Here is a 21,575-nt window from a genome sequence, read left to right as displayed (position 1 = left end):
AGCAACCCTGTGACAACACTGGGGGAATGGGCCTGGGGGCGGGAGGGTGAGGTCGTGGTAAAGGGTGCCCTGCGCTTTCTTTGCTCTGTACTTAGGTGTCTGAATTTTTTCTTGATATAATTTGCATACCATAAGATTCAGCTGTTTTAAGTATGCAGTTCAGTGTGTTTTTAGTACATTCACCGAGTTGTGCAGCCATCATCACTGTGTAAGTCCATTTTCATCACCCTGAAAAGAAACCGCGTACCCATGAGCAGTCACTCCCTGCCCTCTTTCCCCCAGCCCAAGGCAGTCCATGGAATTGCTTTGTTTCATACAATTTACCATCTTAACTGTCTTGAAATGTACAGTTTGGTAGGATTAAGTACATTCATATTGCTGCGTAACCGTCACCACCACCTGTCTCCTTGCTGTCTTGCAAAGCTGAAACTCTGTGCCATTGAACAACAACTCCCCATTTCTCCCTCCCCTCAGCCACTGGCAACCGCCATTCTGTCTTCTGTCTCTGTGAGTTTGACTAAGTACTTTCATGTCAGTGCAATCATACGGTGTTTGTCCTTCTGTGACTGGCTTATTTCACTTCGCATAATATCCATAAGGCTCGTTCGTGTCGCAGCCAGTATCAGAATGCCCTTCCCATTTAAGGCCAAATGACCATTCATTGTATGCGTCGACCACATTGTGTTCATCCAGTCGTTCATCCCTGGGTGTGTGGGTTGTTTCCACCTTCTGAACATTTGGATACAAGTTTTGGTATATTCTCAGTTCTCTTGGGTTGAATTTTTTTAAACTACAAACTTGTGCTCATGGATTGCATTTGGGTTTATGATGAATGGGGAAGAGAAAACTAGCCGCCACATCTGCAGTATCAGGCGGTCCTGATTCTTGGTGTTTTCTCCTGGGACATGGGACCACATGGGGGAAAAGGCCAACATCCCGGAGAAGAGCAAACCCGGCGTGTCTGAATCTTGCTCAGGCTCCCTCTCTGCGATCGAGATTGCCATCTCTCGCTGCTAGGCCAGACTGAGGTGTCAAAGCGGGGAGCTGGAGCCCCTGGGAGACGTCTCCCATCCTGGTTCAGACTGCAGCCTCAGCTCCCTCGCTGCAGAACGTGGAGGGGAGTGACACGTGTCAGTGCATGTGAAGTGCTGGCCATGGCGTGAACGCTTACTAAGCATCCAGTGAATATTAACTTTGTTATTACTGTTTTCTATGAATAGCTGTATGGGCCACGTGCGAGGGGGTGTGCACACACCTCGGAGAGAGTATGAACTGTCTAGAAAGATAATGGATGGATTATTATATGACTTGTTGGCTGGGTTGAGACTGATACCCTGTTAATGTCCCTTGGTTTCGGTGGCCTGGTGTATGACAACAGGGGCATGAAAACATGAAAATGGATGATTTCTCTTGCAGTGAACGTGTGTTACTTTTACAATTTGAGAAAATGAACTTGTTAAAGAAACAAAGAGAAAACATAACCCCAGGATCTGAGAGCCACGCCAATGTCAGCTAGATGGCATCTCCAGTAGGAGGGGCAAATCTCTGCTGACCGATTTTCATGGTAAGTTGATGTGTTCAGACACAAACTGGTGCCAATCAGCCAGCCAGGATGTACCGAGAATCTCATCTGTCCCTCATCGAATTCTGGACGTTTTGTGGATTCAGTGAAACAAGATGGAACCTTTGCCGTTTAGGGGCCCCGAGTCTAGGTAGACAGTCAGGGTCACAGCCTGGCAGTCTGTTAGTTACCCTGCCAGCTACCACATCACCAGGTATGTAACGGCATGCTTTCTGCACCAGGCCTGCGCTGGTTGCTTTGTCTGTTTTCTTGTTGAATCCTCCAGCGATGCCCTGCAGGATGAGTGTGATTGTCCCCTCTGTACCGAGCAGACGACTGGACGCAGGGCAGCTGCAGAACGAGGCCAAGCTGGCGCAAAACCCAGGTCCAGCTGACCCCAGCTCCTGTGCCTTTTGCACCATTGTGTCCCTCTCATTCACCTGACACATTTCCTTTCTTTTTCCTTAAACTGCACCACGTCTGCCTGTGGAATGGTGCAGACGCCTCGGACTGAGGCAAGTCAGAGAAATCTTCCACATGGGCTTTGAAAATTTGAAGAGTCTCCTCTAAGGGCAGGTGGTACGGTGATTTCCCCAGGAAGGTTTGATGCCCATAAACCTATGGCTGATAATGAACAATTTCTGCCTCTCAAGAGTGTGACTCTGCTGCTTAAAGAATGAATTACAGACGTCACACACACAAGCTTGTTCTTCCAAATGAAATGATTCAGAGGTTTAGAATGAAAATACTGATGGTTATCTGCTGCTCTCCACACCGAGGGACCAAGGTTAACAGGATGGGTTTGCCCTTGTCCTTGCTCAGACAACCAGGTGCACATCTGCATAGTGTCCTTCCTCCTCCCTCCCTCCCACCAGAATGGACCTGCTAGTGTAATTCTTGAGCTTAGACGTATCTGCATTTTGGAATGAGCAGTTTTACAAACAACATTCAGAGCCATCCATGTCGTCTTGTCCCGTTGCTGACAGGCTGACCGTTGTGGGTCTGCAGAGTGTAGTGCCGGGTCGGGGTTCCGTTCAGCAGACGCTTTGGCACCACTTAGCTTAGCTTATGGCTCGAAATCACTCTGTCTGGCGTGCCTGGCTGCATGTTTTATTCCAGCAACGGAAGTGGTTTTCACTGTCAAACTGGTTTCCACTTGGGGGGAGAAACACAACTCAAGTTTCCCTCAGAGCCTCTGCTCGGCCCCATCACATGAGCAGGTGAAAATGTGGTTGGCGAAGGGTGTGATGACAGCTCTGGTTTTATGCAGCAGTCACTTCCAGCTGTCCCTGTGCCTGTGTTATATATTTAGATGATCTCTTGGAAGAGCGATGCACCATCTAAACAGGTGAGCAGATTTCTCTGAAAAGACCTGTAGGAGATGAAAACTTCTAATGAAAGGGCTTCCTAATTTGAAAAAGAAGGCGGCTCTCACTTTACATTTGCCTTAAAAAAAACTAGTTGTTTCTTTAATGCTTGGAGTGTGAATATAAAGTAGCTTATATTCTTCTCTTGTTCAGTCCTCACAAGAGGTACTGTTAGCCCCTTTTATGGATGAGGAAACCGAGCTCAGAGACGAGAAGTCATGTACCTGCTATCTCACTCTGCTCAGTGACAGAGCCAAGGATGAACTTGTGTCTCTGCCCACACTTCTGTACTCCTGATCATATATACTCCTCGTCTGTTACAAGAACGGGTCCCTCTTGATTCCGTGTTTCCTGGTCCTGTTCTTGAGGGGTACAGACGAGTCAACACCCCCTGGATAGACATTGTTGGTGTGGATATCACCAGGATGTTGCTCAGGTGACACGTCCTTAGCTTGGCTATGACAGGAGCCCCCCTGCTTTTAACCAGAGAATCCTGTCTGTAAGGTGAGTGGGTTTATATCAAGTTTTTGGAGAATTAGATTTAACTTTCTGGAGTGTGAAAGTTAGAGTACACCCATGAGCAGACAACCGAAAATGTAAGTGTGTGTGTGTATGTGTGTATGAGTCACACGTAGGGTGGTAGGTTTCCTCTGGGGCTTCAGCCCAGGGCCCGGGCTGTCTGGGAGCGGTGGGAGTTGGTAGCCCAGGGTTCAGTGGGCTCCAGAGGTAGGGAGGCCATGTGTTGAGTTGGGGAGAGCGCCAGGCCTGGAAACCAGGCAGACTGGGCTTTGTATTGCTGACTCCATTGCTGACAGTGTCGTAAAGAACCCAAACCTCTGTTTCCACCGCTGCAGTGGAGACGCTGCATGGTATTCTGAGCTGCGTGTAAGAGGGTGTAAATCGTCCGAGTGGGGCTGTGCTTGTTGGGCTCCGTAAACGGTAGCTCTGCCCCTTTATTGCTGCCCATAGGTGTTCTGTGCTGCGGCCTGAGACCCTGGCAGCACGGTGGAGCCTTCTCCCGCGCCAGCTGGGAGCAGCCATTCCTCTTCGGCGCCACGATCTCTTGTCTGTTTCACCACCTTCTTTCCCAAGTACTGTGGCCTGGCTTCTTATGGGAAACTCGAGGTTGAATCAAGATTTCTCAGTTTGGGGGGGGCTCCATTCCCCAAGATGGGAATTAGCTGACTTGCAGCCAAGGTTCACCGGTTGCCCCATCCTTAAAAGCCGTAACATATTGAATGGTAACTCAGAAAGCCCCCGACAGAAACTGTCCTGAGAGGTGCCAGAAACTTGCTGCCCTGGTGACACCTGGTCTGGTGACGCTGGAGCCCTGGGCCAGGGAGAGCAAAGCCCCCAACCTCTCCTTAACATTTTGGCCTCATGAATGCCTGCTGGACAAAGGTCTGAGCAGAGAGTGAGTTATTCTTACTCACTGAGCTGCTGATGGGCTGGGACAGGCAGGGTGTTTGGGGAAGGAACATGGGCGATGGTTTAATTCCTGATTCTGCCCTTTGGTGCCCGTCTGGCCGTGGGCTACTCCTTTAATCCCTGGAAAACTCACTTTCCTGCAGTTAACAGTGCCTACTTTGCATGTTTATTGTGAGAACAATGTATAATAGAGTGACACGCTCAGCAGTGTGCCTGGCGAGGCAGAACTGCGGTCCAAGGATGACCCCAGCAGTGACGACACCTGTCCCCCTTGCGTGGTGCTGAGTGCTTTGCCTGCATTGCGGTGTCTTACCCTGTTGCTCTTTGGGGTTGGGGCTGTTACTACTATTACTTTAAACAGGAGGAAGCTTACTTTCAAAGGTTGGATGATCTCGCCTAGTTCTGTGGTTCTGATCATCTTTATGCTCTTGTCTCCTAATTTTGTATCTCCAACCCTGATGTCTCCCCTAAACTCCGCACTCACCTGCTACTGCATCGGTGGCATTTCTTCCCAGATGGCTCATGGTTGTATCAAATCTAACTTGTCTGAAAACCATGCTCCTGGTGGTCACCTGCTCCTTCCGCCTACACTGCTCCTTCCCCAGGCTTCCCCAGCTCAGTCAAATGATAGTTCCATTCTTCCAGGTCCCTGAAGCCAAGTCTTGGTGTTCCATTGACTTGTGTCTTCATCCAAACCCCACATCAAATCCATCTGCAATTCTTCTTGACCTTTCCTTCTGGCCTTCTTCCACTCCTTGTCGCACCTGTTGCTGTCACTGTGGTCCAAGCCAAGATCATCACCTCCTGCCTGGACCACTGTCATAGCGTCCTAACCAGCTCTGTGCACTGGGTTCTCTAGGAAGATGCTGCGACAAAGTTAGTGTAGGAGATGGCCCGGGGGATGATGCCTATGAAAGATAAAGGAGGCAGGCAGCACTGGGCAGGGAAAGCCTCAGACTTGGATGCAGATCTAACAGAGTTTTGCCCACCCAGCCTGGTGGGGAGCTCTGTGCAAAGATTGCTCGTTGGAAGGGTCCCACAGCGCCCAGAGGAACCACTCCTTGCTCAGCTGTTGACTGGGGCTGCCCGCGAGGCAGAGCACATTTGGAAGGTGCTATAACTGGAGGTTGTCAGCCGACTGCACCCCTTGCTACATGTAGAACAGAGAGTTCTTCCTTGAAGGGACATCTGAGCTGTGTACCTCCCCAGCCACTACACCTACCCTCCCAACTTCCACACTTACCCCTTCATACAGCCATTTGAATAATCTTTAAAAAAAAATAAGCGTGATCACCCCACCTTTTGTTCAGAGGCTTCCAGTTTTGCACAGAATAAAATGCCACAGCTTGCAAGCCCCCGCCATCTCCTCTGTGGTCTCATTTCCTGTCGATCTCTTCCTCATCCATTTTCCTGCAGCCACGCTAGCCTCCCTGCTGTTTCTGGAGCACATTTGGCCTGTGCCTACCTCAGGGCCTTTGCACTTGCTGTTACCAGGAATGCTCTTCCCCAGGGCTTTGCAAGGCTTACTCCCCCACATTTTTCTGGTCTCTGCTCAGATGGTCCTTCTGTAGTGAGCCCTCTCCTTACACTTTAATTAATATTTTCCCAAATCATGCTTAACCCTTCCATAGCACTTCTTACAGCCTGACATACTGAAGGGTTCTTTATTTTTTGAATCTTCCCGTTTGAGTGTAAGCTTCATACTGGCATTCTCTACCCCCATCCCATACATCCCTGTATTCCGTGTCTAGTATATAGTGCCTGGCATGTAATGAATTTTAAGTAGCTAGTTGTTGACTTGCCCAAGATCACTTACTGGTGAGGGGTGGGGCCAGGCATTGCACCTGGTATCTGTGATTGCAGAGCTCACACTGTCTCATTCGCCATGCTTGCCCCTTGTCACAGCGAGCATGTGGAGAATGGTGGATGCTGGTATGAAGACTGCTTCCTCTGCTGGGACAGTGTGGGTGCCTGCTGTCTTGTAAGGATCATTGTCACCTTATCCAGGAGGAGTTGTTTTCCTTTGGAATGTTAAAGCGTCCCAGATTCCCAACGCTCCAAACCTGGCCTGCTGTTACAGAGCCCAGCACACCTCTTTTTTGTCCATTAGAATGGACAAAAGGGAACCATCCCTGAATTTCAAATGGTTCTTTATCTTCTGATACTACCGGCGTCTCATACTGTTTGCATCTGGGGTTGTGCTAAGCTTGTTGAAATTGAAAGCAAAAGAGTAACCTTATCATACTGTTTGCCATGCTGCTTTCCATGGTATTTGAAGTTTCGCTTAAAATAATTTAGGCAAAAAAAACCCCCATGTCTTCTCTGGTGCCTTGCCTGCTAGTGAGAGCAGCATCGTGCCTGCTTATTTCAGGTGACTTATCGCAGGCACCCCCAACCAGTGTTGGCAGGCTGCAAGGAGGTGAAAAACCGTGTCGTGTTCTCTAAGTTTAAATGACCTACTAACGGTGCTAACAAACCCACAGCTTTTCTGCAACGTGAAAAATAGTTCTGATTTAAAGTAAACGTCTTTGTGCTTCTACCAAAACAGTTTCAGTATCTGACTATTTGGATTTAGAGAGAACACGGCTTATTGTTTTTGCCAAGTTTTTCCATTTGGACTCTAACTTGTATAATTATGCCATCATAGAAATACAGGAGAAAAGTGCTGACTCCTTAGAATATGTGCAAGTAAATAAAGTGTAGGTTTTCCTCTGACTAATGTGGATGTTAACGAGGTTGATGGGGTTACGGGGCCGTCTGTGCTAGGCAGGTCATGTCGATGTCTTTACCTTTGGCACAAACCTGAGCTGGCAGCCTGAGTTCTGTATGGAGGCTCCAGTGAGTTGTGCTTTTGAAGGTGCTTTGTAAACTCCAAAGTGCTGAGTAAGAGGAAGCAATACCATTGCTTCATTTTTATGACAGCCCATTGTGTATGGGTGTAGCTTTCCAATTTTGTTCAACAAATTGAATGCGGCCCTTGCTTCTTTTTGCTCTTGGACCTATGTTTATGTTTTGACCTTTTTGTGCAGTAGTTTCCCCCATCCGCTGGGGGTACATTCCAAGACTCTCAGTGGATGCCCGAGACTGCGGATAATACCAAATCCCACATAGACTGTTTTTCCCTGTGCTAATGGCGGGCGATGTACGCCGCATGGGCACACTGGACAGAGAGGTGATTCACATCCTGGGCTGGATGGAGCAGGACAGCACAGGATTTCACCATGCCACTCACAACAGCGTGTGATTTAAAACTTGGAAATTGTTTATTTCTGGAACTTTCCATTTAATATTTTCAGACCATGGTTGACCCACAGGTAACTGAAACCGTGGAAGGTAAAACTGTGGATAAGGGGGGCTACTGTACAACTTCAGTTTCTAATCCAAGATTGAAATAGTTAATCATGTAGGTGAAAGTTTCTTTCTGTCCTGTTGGGGACCAGCAGGAGGTCAAGTTTTGAGCACTGTCAAAGTAACTCAGAATATGGACTGAGATTCTTACTGAAAACATTTTAGGTTTAAGATGGTGTTGCTAGACAATGTTTTTAAGTCTTGTATTCTCGAATTCAGAATGAGCTATGTGGACATGAACAGAGTTTCCTCCTGGGTTATTAAATTGTCTGTCTTTCCATTCCAAAGCCTATAGAGCACTCTCGGGAAATAGGCATCTTAACAACCACAGACTTGAAGTTTGATCAGTCACAGACGTTTGTATCTGTTGTTCAGATCGGACTTCCAGAATTCCATCCAGGCTGGTTTCCTGGAGGATGTGCAGAGGGTCGGGAATGGGATCTTGCTCTCAGATGAGCTGACGTCACTCACACTTTCATTGTGCTGCCTTCCTCGAACACCCCCACGTTTTCTTGCTCCCAAGGCAGATGAAATCTTGACTTGAAAATACACAAATCAGATGCAGTGCTTATACAAACTTAGACTAAAGGACGGCTGACCTCTGGTGCCTCACCACAGATTCACCTTGCTGGTGGAGAGGTGGGGAGTGTCTAACCGGTAAGACGGCTCCCCTCACTTTCCTGATATTAATCCTTTAGCTATAGAGATACATCAGCAGGCGAGTCCCCCTCTTGAGTTTTCTCTTTGATAAATGTCATCCATGTGGAGCCATGTCACCATCTTTGTAACTCTGAGGTCTGACTCAGAGTCTTATTCAGACCAGTCTCTGAAGAAATACCTAGACGAGAACGACTAAAGGTACGGTATTAGTTATCTATTGCTACGCAACAAATTACCCCTGAATTTAGCAGCTTAAAACAATACACACCTGCTATTTCACAGTTGATGTCAGATAGGAATCTGTGCATGGCTTAGCCATCAGGCCCTGTGAGGCTGTCGTGTGGCTGTAGGCAGGGCATCAGCCGAGGCTGCTTTTGTCAGCTCAGAGCTTGACGGAGGGCGATGATGCGCGTCCACAGGTGTGGCTGATGGCAGACCCCTGTCCTCAGGTTGGCTGGCTGTTGGCTGGATACATCATTTCCTTGCCACAAGGGTCTTTCTAAAAGGCAGCTCAGGAGATGGTAGCTGGCTTTGCTCATAAGTGAGTGAGATAAGGCACCCAAGACAGAAGCCAGTCTTTTTATGAATTAATCTCAGAAGTGACGTCCCATTACTTTAGCCACGTTCTGTTCATCAGAGGTTAAGTCCAGTCCACGCTCAAAGGATAGGGGATTTTATGTTAGAATATATTATGCCAGGAGGGGAGGGGTCGTTCAGGGCCATCTTAGAGGCTGCCTCCTGATGAGGTAAGTGTGACATAGTTAGGATTCGTTTTTTTATTATGTTATTTTATATATGGGTTTGAAGTGCTTGTTAAAGTTGGTGGAGCTGAGTCAGGTAGCAGGAGGGCAGAGATTTGCAAAACTGGCCTGGCTGGTTTCTGAAAGACCTTCTGTAGGTTCATGACTACCCAAGGTCTGTCCCCCGGTGTCTTGAAGGTTAAAAAGCTTTTTTATGCTTCTGCCTCCTCCAGTGCAGATGGCTGATTCCTCTTAAATATGCCTACAGAGGGCCTGGTGCCGGAGGGCAGAAGGCCAGGGGCTTGATTTCTAATGAGATGTGCAGAGATCAAGCGGGTTGGATGGCCATGTCTTCCCCAGCAGCAAGATCTTCTTCTGGAGGAAAGCAGCCTAGGTCAGGCCAGGATCGGAAGGTCGTTTGGAGAGCACAGAGTGCAACTGTGCTGTCACATGTCCGACACACCTTAGACAAGTGGTACTAGCCCCCGGCTTTGCTCCTCAGCTGCATCCAGCTTTGTGATGGGGGCGCCTGCCCTGCTCCAGTGGGCACTGCTGCTGTCGTATCTAACTTTGCTAACAGTAGCCTCCTTTCAAATTCTGCTTTAAAAATTGTTTTTTAATTTTTAGAAATTGAGGTATAGTTGATTTACAGTATTTGTTTCAGGTATACAACTTGGTAATTCAAAATCTTTATAGATTATATGCCATTTAAGGTTATTATAAAATATTGACTATGTTCCCCATGCTGTATAATACATCTCTGTAGCTTATTTTACACGTAGGAGTTGGCACCTCTTAATTCCTTACCCCTATCTTGCCCTTCCTCCCCTCTCCCCACTGGTAACCACTAGTTTGTTCTCTATATCTGTGAGTCTGTTACTGTTTTGTTATATTTGTTCATTTGTTTCACTTTTTAGATTCTACATATAAGTGATAAAATACAATATTTGTCTTTCTCTAATGTACTTCACTAAGTATAATACCCTCTAGGTCCATCTGTGTTATTGTTAAGTGGCAAATTTTCATTCTTTTTTATGGCTGAGTAGTATTCGTGTGTGTGTGTGTGTGTGTGTGTGTGTGTGTGTGTGTGTGTGTGTGTGTGTATCTACTTTATCCAGTCATCTGTTAATGGACACTTAAGTTGCCTCCATGCCATGGCTATTGTAAATAATGCTACTATGAACATAAGGTTGCATGTATCTTTTCGAATTAGTATTTTTGATTTTTCCAGTATATAGTCAGGAGTAGAATTGCTGGATCATATGGTAGTTTTGTTTTTAGTTTTTTGAAGAACCTCCATACTGTTTTCCACAGAGGCTGTACCAATATACATTCCTGCCAACATTTGTTATTTGTGGTCTTTTGATGATGGCCATTTTGACAGGTGTGAGGTGATGTCTCATTGTGGTTTTGATTTGCATTTCTCTAATGATTAGCACTGTTGAGTATCTTTTCATGTGCCTCTTGGCCATTTGTATATCTTTTTTTGAAAAATGTCTATTCAGGTCTTCTGACCATTTTTTAATTATTCTTTTTGTTATTGAGTTGTATAAGCTATTTATATATTTTACATGTTAACTCCTTATCTGTCATATCATTTAGAAATATTTTCTCCCATTCAGTAGGTTGTCTTTATTTTTCTTTTTGGGTCAATGATTTCCTTTGCTATGAAAAAGCTTTAAAGTTTAATTAGGTCACATTTGTTTATTTTTGCTTTTGTTTCCTTTGCCTTAGGAGACAGATACAAAAAATATTGCTACAATTTATGTCAAATGGTGTTCTGCCTGTGTTTTCTTTTCAAAGTTTTATGGCTTCTGGTCTTGCATTTAGTTCTTTAATCTATTTTGAATTCATTTTTGTATATGGTGAGAAAATGTTCTAATTTCACTCTTTTACATGTAGCTGTCCAGTTTTCCCAGCACCACGTATTGGAAAGACTGCCTTTTCTCCATTGTATGTTCTTGCCTCCTTTGTTGTAGGTTAATTGACCAAAAGTGTGTGGTTTTATTTCTGGGCTCTCTATTCTGTTCCACTGATATATTTGTGTCTTTTTGTGCCACTGCTATACTGTCATGATTGCTGTATCTTTGTAGTGTAGTCTGAAGTCAGGGAGTGTGATGCCTTCAGCTATGTTCTTTCTCAAGAGTGTTTTGGCTATTTGGGGTCTTTTATATTTCCATACAAATTTTAGAAGTATTCTAGTTATGTGAAAAATGTCATTGGTATTTTGATAGGGATTGCATCGAATCTGTAGATTGCCTTGGATATTATGGTCATTTTAAAAAACAATACTAATTTTTCCAATCCATGAACATGGTATATCTTTCTGTTTGTGTCAGCTTCAGTTTCCTTCACCCAGTACCTTATAGTTTTTCGAGTAAAGGTCTTTTATCTCCTTGGTTAGATTTATTCCTGGTATTTTATTCTTTTGATGCAATGGTAAATGGGATTGTTTTCCTAACTTCTCTTTCTGATAGTTCATTATAAGTAAATAAAAATGCAACACATTTCTGTGTATTAATTATATATCCTGCAACTTGGTTCATTGATGAGCTCTAGTGGTTTTTTTGTGGTTATCTTTAGGATTTTCCATGTCATCAGCAAACAGTGACAGTTTTACTTCTTGCTTTCCAATTTGGATTCCTTTTACTTTTCTTGTCAGATTGTTGTGGCTAGGACTTCCAATCATATGTTGAATAAAAGTGGTCAGGGTGGGCATCCTTATCTTGTTCCTGATCTTAGAGAGGAAATGCTTTCAGCTTTTTAGCTTTTTATTTAAATTTTTAAAAAAATTTTATTTCACCAAATAAAATTGAATTCAGTTTTTTTTAAAAATTAAACTTTTGTACACAGCCTTGCCATGCAAGACCTGATACTTCTAACCACCATCTTCCCTCATTTCCCATTCCCCACTAGCAACTGCTTCAAACTTTTAAAATGAGCTTTTTAGTAGTTACCTTGCTATCTCTGAATAATATGTGTATATTGCCACTTGATTTTTTTATTTGTAGGTGTTATTTATTGATTTCTCATTGTGGAAAATGAAAGGTAGCATTCTCTGATCTTCCACTCTTTCAAAGTGCGTGTACACACACACACACACACACACACACACACACACACACTTCAGCTGTCATATAATCTAGCACACTCATGTAGTCATTATGATTTGATCAGGGGTCCATGATTACATTATTGTGACTCTGAAAATGCTCTCCACAGCTCAGCCATGAGGTACATGATCATTATTTTTGGACAACTTTGTTTTTTTTTGGCGTTAATACTTATTTGTTTTTAAATTTTGTTGGTGTTCTGCAAACTTATCATTAATTCAACTCCAAATACTCCCTCAATTATGTAAATCTACACGACATGGTCAGAAACTTGAGGCATCAGTTTCATCTGGAGGCAGCGTCTCCTGAAGTCCTCCGACCTGTCGCTGCAAGAAGCCTGACTCCTCTGCTGGCCTGTACTCCCCACTTCACTCCTCCTCCTCCTCCTCCTCCTCCTCCTCCTTTATTGAGATATAATTTATATACCACGCAATTCACCCCTCTCAGATGCACGATTCACTGGTTTTGGTATATTGACAAGGTTGTGCAACTATCATTATTTTTGATTCCAGGAACATTTTTATCTTCCCCAAAAGAAACCATATACCATTAGCTCCCCATCACTCCTTCCTCCCAGCCCCTGGAAACCAGTGCTACCTGGGACATTTCATGGAATCAGGCAGTATGTGGCCTTTTGTGTCTGGTTTTTTTCACTCAGCATCATGTTCTCAAGGTTCATCAATGTGGTAGCCTGTGTCAGTGCTCCATTCCTTTTTGAGGCTGAGCAGTAATTCACCATATGGGTAGTCCACCTTTTGTTGATCCATTTATCCGTGATGGCCATGCGGGTTTTCTCCACTTCTGGTTGTCATGAAGAATCTTCTTAAACTCACTTTTGTGTTAGATCCTCTTTATCTTGGCCTCTCTGTTTTCCTCTTCCTAGATTTCTTCTCTTCTTTTGGTGGGAGGTCAATTTTTTGAAAGGCTGCCTGTCTGTAAATGTCTTTCCCTACTTCTCACATGGTCTGGCTTCGTGTATCATTTCTAGGTTGGAAATAATTCCTATCAGGACATTGAGAGTATCACTCCATTGTTTTCTAGGTTACAGTGTTGCCGTTTAGAAATCCTGTGCCATTTCTAGTTTTTCATCCTTTGTAAAAATTCTGCTTCTACTCTGGGAATTTGTACCCTCTTTTCTTTGCCTCTCATATTCTGGAATTTCACCACAAGTGTGTCAGAATCGGTCACCATCGTACTAGTCTTCAGTGAACTCTTCAACCTCAGCACTTGTGTCTGTTGATTCTGGAACATTTCTTGAGTTATATCTGTGATTGCCTCTTCTCTGGTTTTTTTTTTTTTGTTTTGTTTTGTTTTTTTTTTTTGCTTTCTTGAGCTCTTCTCATTTGGTACTTCTTAATTTCCTTTTTTAGTCTCCATTTTGTCATGCTTTGGCTCTATTCTCCAGAAATTTCCTTACCATCCATCCCTTATACCTGGTGTTCCCTTTCTGCTCATAGTTTCGCTTTCCAAAGGGCTTTTCTACACTCTGTGTGTTCTTTTTAAGTATCTCCCTCTTCCTGTTTCTCAACTGCACCTTCTCCTCTCTCTGGGAGTGTTACCAATAGTTTGCTTTTGAGGTGTTCTTCTCCCTAAATGATCTTTATGTACTACATGTCGGTTTCTCTGTTAATTTCAGCCCCTGTCTTTTTGTCTTAGGTGCTTGTCTCAAAGGTAAGGTGATTTCTGATTGTCTTCTCAGATGTAGGAGTGGGGTACCAAGGTGCCAATTGAAAACTTGTCTGTGGTCATTTCTTGGTGGGGTGATTGGGTTGTGCTATTTCCTTGGAGAGCCCCTCACAAGGCCCTTTATGTCTTTTCTCTTTGGCTGGTAGATTCCTAGGGAAATAAACTTTCTGTTCCCTTTGTTAGAGGTACATGCTAGCTGCCTGCTGTTCAGGGAGTGGTGGGGAGGGAAGACGAATGAGAGAACTTCAGGAATTCAGTGTGTAAAGAGAATTCTTTACCTCTGTTTTCAGTAAGGTATCCCTGCCTTCAACTCAGGCACGTCTGGCTGCCTTTTTTTTTTTTTTTTTTAAACCCTTCCCAGAGAATAACCCCCTCGTTGTCTTCTAGCTGCTTCTTAAAACAGACTTTTTATCCCTTCTTTTGACTTGAGCCAGAGCTCACCCCCACGCCTAGAAGCGTCCTGTGTCAGCACTGTATGGGAGTTGTTCATTTGAATCAGATTGCGTTTTGGAGTTGCTCCCTTGCAGCTGAGAATGAAATTTTCTCGGGTCTGTCAGGTTACTTACCTGCTTCTCAGCTTCTAAAATTTTGTTGTGTTGTTTGCTCTCTCATTTTCTTTTTCTCTAAGGTGGGTGCCTTTAGGAAGAATTTTTAAATTGGTCTTTAATGAGATTTTGAGAGGATGTGAACATAAGTTAATGCCGTTACTGGGTCACTCCTGGCGGTGGAGGCTGGCGCTGTAGTCACTCCTGGGATGGAAACAACTTAGGGTCTTATTCCAGCGTGTTCTGTATTGTCACTCAGGGGCCTTGCTGCCCCCACGAGCCCTGACCATTTGTGACCTGATGGAGGCTCAGTGAAGGGCTGAAGACGGGGCCACAGGTCATTTTGGGCACAGCGACTCCTGTTTCTGCTCAGCCTTTCCCCACGCTGACTTTGTCCCTCAGTGCCTGACAGGGGTCCCTGTCTCTCACATCCCAGGCCCTGGAGGGCTCGCCTTAGATTCCTGCTTGGTCCATCGCCGTCTCGTTGCACTTGACGGGGCATCCAGGAGTCTCATCTCAGAACGACGCGCGGCTGGTGCTTGTTGTCAGACCTGGGGCGCATCCGTGGTCTGCAGTCCCAGCACTGGGTCCTCTTCTTAACTGCTCGTGCAGGACTTCTTCCCTGCTTTTGTTCTACTTATTGCTTGGAATTATCTGGCTCCTTCTCAGTTTTTATCTAGTTACTCTTGTCTATAAAGTTTGCATCCGAGGATACACACCTGATTGTAGACACAACGCCCAGGGGTGTCTGCTATGCTCGTTCCTGTGCTGACCTGGGAGCCCATCTCTCCTGAAGGCACCTTTGCGTTGTCCTTGTGCATTGGTTTTAGAGTTTGTCCAGAAGCTGCCTTGCTTTTACTCTACATACAGTCAGTAAATGCCAATTTTTATTGGTTCTCAGTGTAATCTGAGCCCAATTTACCATTTCACATCAGGCTGTAGGCAGACACTACCTCACTGGAAAACTTTTTCTTTGGAGGAGAAATCCGACCAGTATAAAAGCTGCAAGCTTAGGCTGTTACATCTTGTCTGCTTTTCCCTGAAATGGGAAGCAGTGACAAAATTATTCCCCAGATTCCTGTGCATCTGTCTCTATGACAATTCTTCCATTTTTAAATACAGCTTATATTCACTTTATTGCACCTTTGTGAAAATGTTGCAATATTAAAGTGATTAGTAATGGTGATTTTTTTTTCCCCCTTGAACAAGAGCTTCCTCTCTGGAGAAGTCATTTGGAGAAGAAGAATTTTTTTTTTTAAACTAGGAGAATTATTTTTGATTACTGTCAAAATACTTAATGGAATGTCTTTCTCTTCCTAAAGTTGTACCAAATCTTTGGAATGTTGATGGAGAAGTTGCAGTCCCTGAGCAGAAGCCGGGAGAAGTCGCCGAGGAACTTGCAAGCTCCTACGAAAGAAAGCTCATCGAGGTAAGGCTGGCAGAGTCCGCGACACTGGCTGCTTTGGGGACTTTACACGCAGCAGTCCCAGCCTGCTGAACAATGTTAGCAAAACAACCAGTCACACACTCCACACCCCCTCCCCCAACAAGCAAAACACAAAGTGGGGGCACCACTGTCATTGGTACAGAAAAGTAAGAGGTGGTTCTTTGAAACATATCATTTAATTAGAAATCGTGGCAAGGAGATTAAGAGAGAAAACATACATCTGTAATGTTAAAAATAAGAAAACAAATGTACTCTTGGATTTGGAGAAGATTAGAAACAGGAGACTATCGCGTACGGCTTCGCGCTGATAAACGGGGAAATGTGGATGAGATGGGCTGTTTTCTAGCACAGCGCTCAGTGTCATAATTGAAGACGAGGCCTACTACCCGAGCGGACCAAAAAACCTGTGGAAGAAAGTTGTGAAAGTTGAGGAACTGCATCCCAGAAGGCTGCAAGCCTGGATGGTTTTATGTGGTTTCCAGGAAACCCTTCAAGGTGCACAGAAAAAGCCCTTTGCTCTTTATATTTCCTTACAGCATTTAAAAAATCTGTATCTGTTCCCTTGATTCAAGTGTATATCACTCCAATATAAAAAAAAAACTCGATAAAAATAGCATGAACAAGAAAACTATAGACTAGTAGCATTTGTGCATGGATGCATTAAAAATTCAAGAAAGCTATCACCCAGTCAAATTCAGTTTTATATTAAAGGAAAAACACACATAAAAAGTAAGATTTACTTAGGATTCCTGGCATGGTTTAATGTTAGGATATTCATCTATTAAATCCATCCATTAATAGATCAAAGCAGAAAACCAGATACTTACCTTGATAGATACTAAAAAGTCCCTTTGATAACGCATGTCATTAATATCTGATAAAATATTCTTGATAAATGAAAAATAAAGGTACCTCTTTGATAAAGTGTTTTTGTCAGAAACGATTAGTTATCACCATACTCAGTGGTAAAGCTGGGAGGCCAAGCTCTCAATTAGGTACCTAGTATATACAGTATGTGCTGGTGTGGTCACATGTGGTCACGTGGTGACAGCATTTATTATGCCATGTGTTTGTATACACACACACATAAAAGAACATAAGTGTTCTCAGTACTTTTGTCAGGACTTTCCTATAGTAAGTTCTATTTTTGGAATCAGAAAAACACCCGCCGTTGCCATGGAGACATCCCTGACCTGGGGTGGGTCCCAGGGGCAGAGCCTTTGAGGGGGAGCCCCTGCGCTCCTGCCTGGTTCAGGCTGCCTTCCTTGTGGTCTGTTTCGTCTGGTTTCTAAATGACCTCTAAGGAAGGGAAGTGGCTTGAAGCAACTTGAGTTCTAACTACAGTGAGCTCAGGGAAAGGCAAGCTGGGATCTTAGCAAAACCGACAGCCAGGGGAAGTGTTCCAAACAGGACGAGAGGGCCTGGGCTCTGGGGAGACTGTCCCTGCAGGGTCTCTCCCCACCATCTCACCTACCCATGGACCCTCATTCAAGGGGGGGGGGTCACAAGACCAGGATTGGCTGGTGGCAGAAAGCTGGGTAGAGAGGGGAACGGGCCCCTTACCCTCGGGACTGTGACATCCTCAATGGCCGAGACTGTCTGTTTCACCTCTGTGTCTGTGACTGTTTTTTGTCCAGCGGTAAATGCTGCATGGCCCTTGAATGAAAGTCTTTGAAATTCTCTAGGACATACATGGCTCTTGTTTGCTACGCTAAGAAGGGTGAAGGATTCTTATCAGAGTGAAAGGGCGTTGGGAGCTCCTGTCCCTTTCAGGGGAGCCAGGGCGAGGTGTCCACTTGTGTGGCTGTTGTCAGAGCCACGCAGGCTAGAGACCGGTGCTCTTGTCCCTGGACTCCTTGGGGCTCTGGGCCTGGGGCGCATCTGGGGGCCTGATGTGGTCATCAGAAGCTCCGGCTCAGGATGAATCGACTGGCTGCTTGACCCTCTGAGGAAGCCCCACAGTTCATTCGTGGGCCGGGTGCTTGCTTGGTTGGTTCATTCACTGTTTATTCCCGCTTTGACCATGAGGAAGTCTCACTGTGTTCCAGCTGGGGTGTGCGGGGAAGATCAAGGTGTGTATTACTGTCGGTTCCACTTGCGTTGTTGCTTTGTTACCTATGAGAGAGGGAGCGGTGGTCAGGGTGTGAAGCCTTCCCTTGCTGGCTGTAAGCCTTCCTTCGCGTCCTTCTGTGAGTCCCGTACCTTGGGGGCAGTGGAGCTGATGGCTCCAGTCAGCAGGCTGGGAGAGACATGAGGCTAAAGCAGAGACGGTCCTCGGTGGCATTTACTACCCCGCATCGATTTTTTTTATTCTGAATTTTGGTTGCCAAGTGAGGTTCTGTCAGTGAACTTTCATCTGTGAGTAGCATTAGCATTTCATTACAGCAAGACTTCTGCGAACCCTTTATGTAGCATTAATCAAGCCCATTCTTCGTGATGCTATCTGTCATTTTATTAATGGGTTGCTTTTCACCAAGAAAGAGTTGTAAACACGTGTCAGAGAGGAGCAGTGCAAGGATGTGGGGGAGAAGCTGATGCACTACTCTTTCCATTTCAAAAGGGCAAAGGAAGAAAAACAGTTCATTTTAAGTAATAGGACTATTTAAAATACCCCAACGGCTGAATTCCTCTTCTGTGACTCATCCCAGTGAAAAGGGAGTCCCTGAGCCTTCTTTCTCTAGGTGTCCTTCAGGGCGTTGAAACCGCTCCACCTACCTGCACACACACGCCGCACACTGCGTGGCTCAGAGCCCAGAGTCAACCCTGTACGCGATAGCTGGTGAGCATCGGGGGCCAAGTAGGTGCGGGGTTTATTCCTGGCACCCTGTGGTGGTCACCTTTTGAAAACAAGAAGAAAAAGCCACTCCTGGCAGGTGTCTGTTTATCTGGCAGGGGAGGAACCCTAATATGAAGACACTAAGTGTGCAAGAGTGGCTGTCACACTAGCAGCAAGCCGTCAGGTGCGTACTGTTAATTCTCCTTACTGAGCTAAGGCTTTCTGTCGATGAACTCTGTGATCCTTGGCAGAGCTCCTTGAGGAAGATACTGTTCATGGATAGAGTTTCGAGAAGTTAAGAAACTTGCCCACGATTTCTCAGCTGGTAAGAGACAGAGTTGCGTTCGAATCACCCAGGCCGTCTAGCACCAGAGCCCAAACCCATAATCCTGCTGAGCTGTGGAAGGCTGGGCTCAATGCAGAAAAGAGACCTTGATGAGAAGGGCCAGTCTCTCGTCACGTTTGGGAGAATGCATGAAGGGAGACGAGGAGGGAAGCCAGCAATAGTTGATGGAAATATGGTGCATCGGCCACTTGCAGTAGTGCTGGGAGGGCCTCATCCCACACCCTCAGTGACGGCGGAAGGAGAGAGCGAAGGCGTCCTGGCTGCGCTCAGGCTTACCTGCTTCCAGAGCAATTTGTAATAGAATGCCGGGCCGGGAGCTCCTTGGGGGAACTGTGGGTGTCATCTTTTTAATTGTATTTTCATTGCTTAATTTGGCTCCAGCATGTAGTAGGAACTTCAGAAATAGCAGATGGAATGGCAGTTTATCAAGTGGATTCAGCAGTTCAGGGTCATGTTTACGAGTGTTGGATGGACTTCTCTTAACTCTCAGATCGCGAGTGAGTTGTCAGAGGCACCCCTGTGGCTCAGAGCATGCTGGTGGAAAAGTCTCGAAATGACTTTTTTTCTGGCAGTCGATTTTAGGGGGTATTTCAGCTTGGAGAGTCTGGAGAGGACTCTGAGTGACAGACGGGTGGTACCAACTCACATAGCACATGTTTACTGAGCATCTCCTGAGTGTCCAGCCTTTAGTTTCCTTTCTCTGCCTTCAGTCGCTTCCCCTACCCTGGGAGCAGTAGAGTCGATTCTAGGAGATGAGCCACCAAGGATGTGAGGCTGAAACAGAGATGTTCCTCAGATGGCCTTTTCTTCCTTAGACTGAGTTTTCCTTCTTTTTTCAAATTTCAAAGTCATTGATGTTTCATTTGTGGATAGCGTCTCTGTAACCAAGGCTGGTCGTCATTTACAAAAATGAACAGTACACAGTGCCTGTCTCTCTGGAGCTCCCGGCCTCGGGGGTGAGGTAGACACTTTCGTTATGATCATTAGGAAACAGGGTTGAAATGCCAGGAGTGCCGACGACGTAGAGTTAAGCCTGCCTCATGGGGTCCTAGCACTGTGTCTTTAACAGCACTTCTGCAGAGTTTGGGCACCTCCCTGGAGCTTCTAGAATGTTCGTCCCCTTTTCTTTGGGATTGTTAAGAGATGATGCTTGGAAATTTCTTTTGTAGGCTTCCCATCCCTCTTGAAGCTCTAGACATCAGAGGAAATGGATCTGTTCTCACCCAGGGTTTTGAGGATAAAAGATTGGACATGTCCAAAATAGATACACTCTAAGATTCTTCCTTACCTCATTCAAGTAGAGTTCTTTTGGTTTGTACTCTTCTCCACAGATTTTCCCGTTCTTTTCTAGCAGTTGCCATCAAATAAAAAAGTAAAACGTTGGTGGCATTTGGACTCGTGCCGTGTTGCCTTCTGCAGCCTGGTGGCTTGGAGAGCACACGGTATCCTGCGTCAGTCTGGGGTCAGATTGGGCCCTCACTGTCACGTGACCTCTCTAAGCCTCAGTTTCTCTGTCAGTAAAATTCAGCCAGTAATACTGACTGGTAGAGTTGCTTTGAGGATTAAATATAAAAATCAGGTTCAGTGCCTCTAGTGGGCAGGAGATTCCTTCGTGCTTTCTTTTCTCCCTTGTGCCCTGATTTCCTTTGGAGGAGTGAGCGCCCCACCTTTGCTTGCTGTCTCAGTTGGGGAGTAGATAGAAGTACTCTGCCCTCCTTCACCCCGAGGAGGAGGCGTTGACCTGAGCCAGGGCGATAGGGGCTTTAACTCAGGAATTAAATAAGAATGGCGAAAATGCTTGAGAGGCCATTTTCAGGGTCCTGATGCCTCTCCCTATGTTCCCGTGTGAATTTGCCAGAGCTGTTCTGGTTCCAGTTCCTCCCCTGGGCTGCATTCTCCCACTTTCCTGACTGTTTGCAGTAATCCCTTTGCAGCTCAGGTTAGACTGTTTTTCTGTTCCTTATGTCCGGAGCACCTTAGCTCGTAGGAAGCTTTATAAATGCCATTTCCCTTCACTTCCCTCCCTCTCTCTGCATGCCAGGGCTCCTTTATCCCGCCTTCTCCATGCTGCCCTAAGTCCTAATCACAGCCCCCCGCCCCGCTGTTCGCGCACCGGCGTGCCCTGTGCGTGGGTGCTGCCCGTCCGTCCTCTGCAAACAGATCGTTACTTCCTCCATGTGCTAGGACTCAGCACGCTGTTGATTGATTTTTCAAATTATAGGATACTTATCATTTATAGTCCCTGAATTTTGGCTCATGGGTGAAATAAATGTGTATCAGTAGCATTTATTCTCATTATAATGGCAGAGTTACTATTAATGGGAAAGAAAGCTTAAGCGTCAAGCTGGTAAAAAAAATACATTCATAATCACATGCTGTGGATAACTGTGAATGTGATCATCATTTTAATAAAATGTAAAAGTTCCTGAAGCAGCCGGGTCCTTGGGAGCAGTTATACCACCAGCACTGGCTTCATAAATTAGCACCAGTGGATTCCAGCACTGGATGTATCTGGATGTATACAGAAGGAAAACAAGCTTTTAAATAAAAGCCGGGGT

The 21,575-nt window shown here is 45.4% G+C and overlaps 1 protein-coding gene across 4 annotated transcripts in view; it reads left to right on the top strand.

The window, feature by feature from the left end:
- SNX29 (sorting nexin 29) overlaps window positions 1-21,575 on the top strand; it is a 591,891-nt gene that overhangs the window by 335,342 nt on the left and 234,974 nt on the right. For all 4 annotated transcript variants that reach the window (XM_064478172.1, XM_010980034.3, XM_031433266.2 and 1 more), the window contains one exon: window positions 15,771-15,877. In XM_064478172.1, coding sequence (XP_064334242.1) covers window positions 15,771-15,877 — 107 coding nt within the window. The remainder of the gene's footprint in view (window positions 1-15,770; window positions 15,878-21,575) is intronic.

The sequence above is a fragment of the Camelus dromedarius genome, chromosome 24, assembly GCF_036321535.1.
Source record: "Camelus dromedarius isolate mCamDro1 chromosome 24, mCamDro1.pat, whole genome shotgun sequence".
Taxonomy (NCBI): Eukaryota; Metazoa; Chordata; class Mammalia; order Artiodactyla; family Camelidae; genus Camelus; species Camelus dromedarius.
This window is presented reverse-complemented; position numbering and strand designations above follow the sequence as displayed.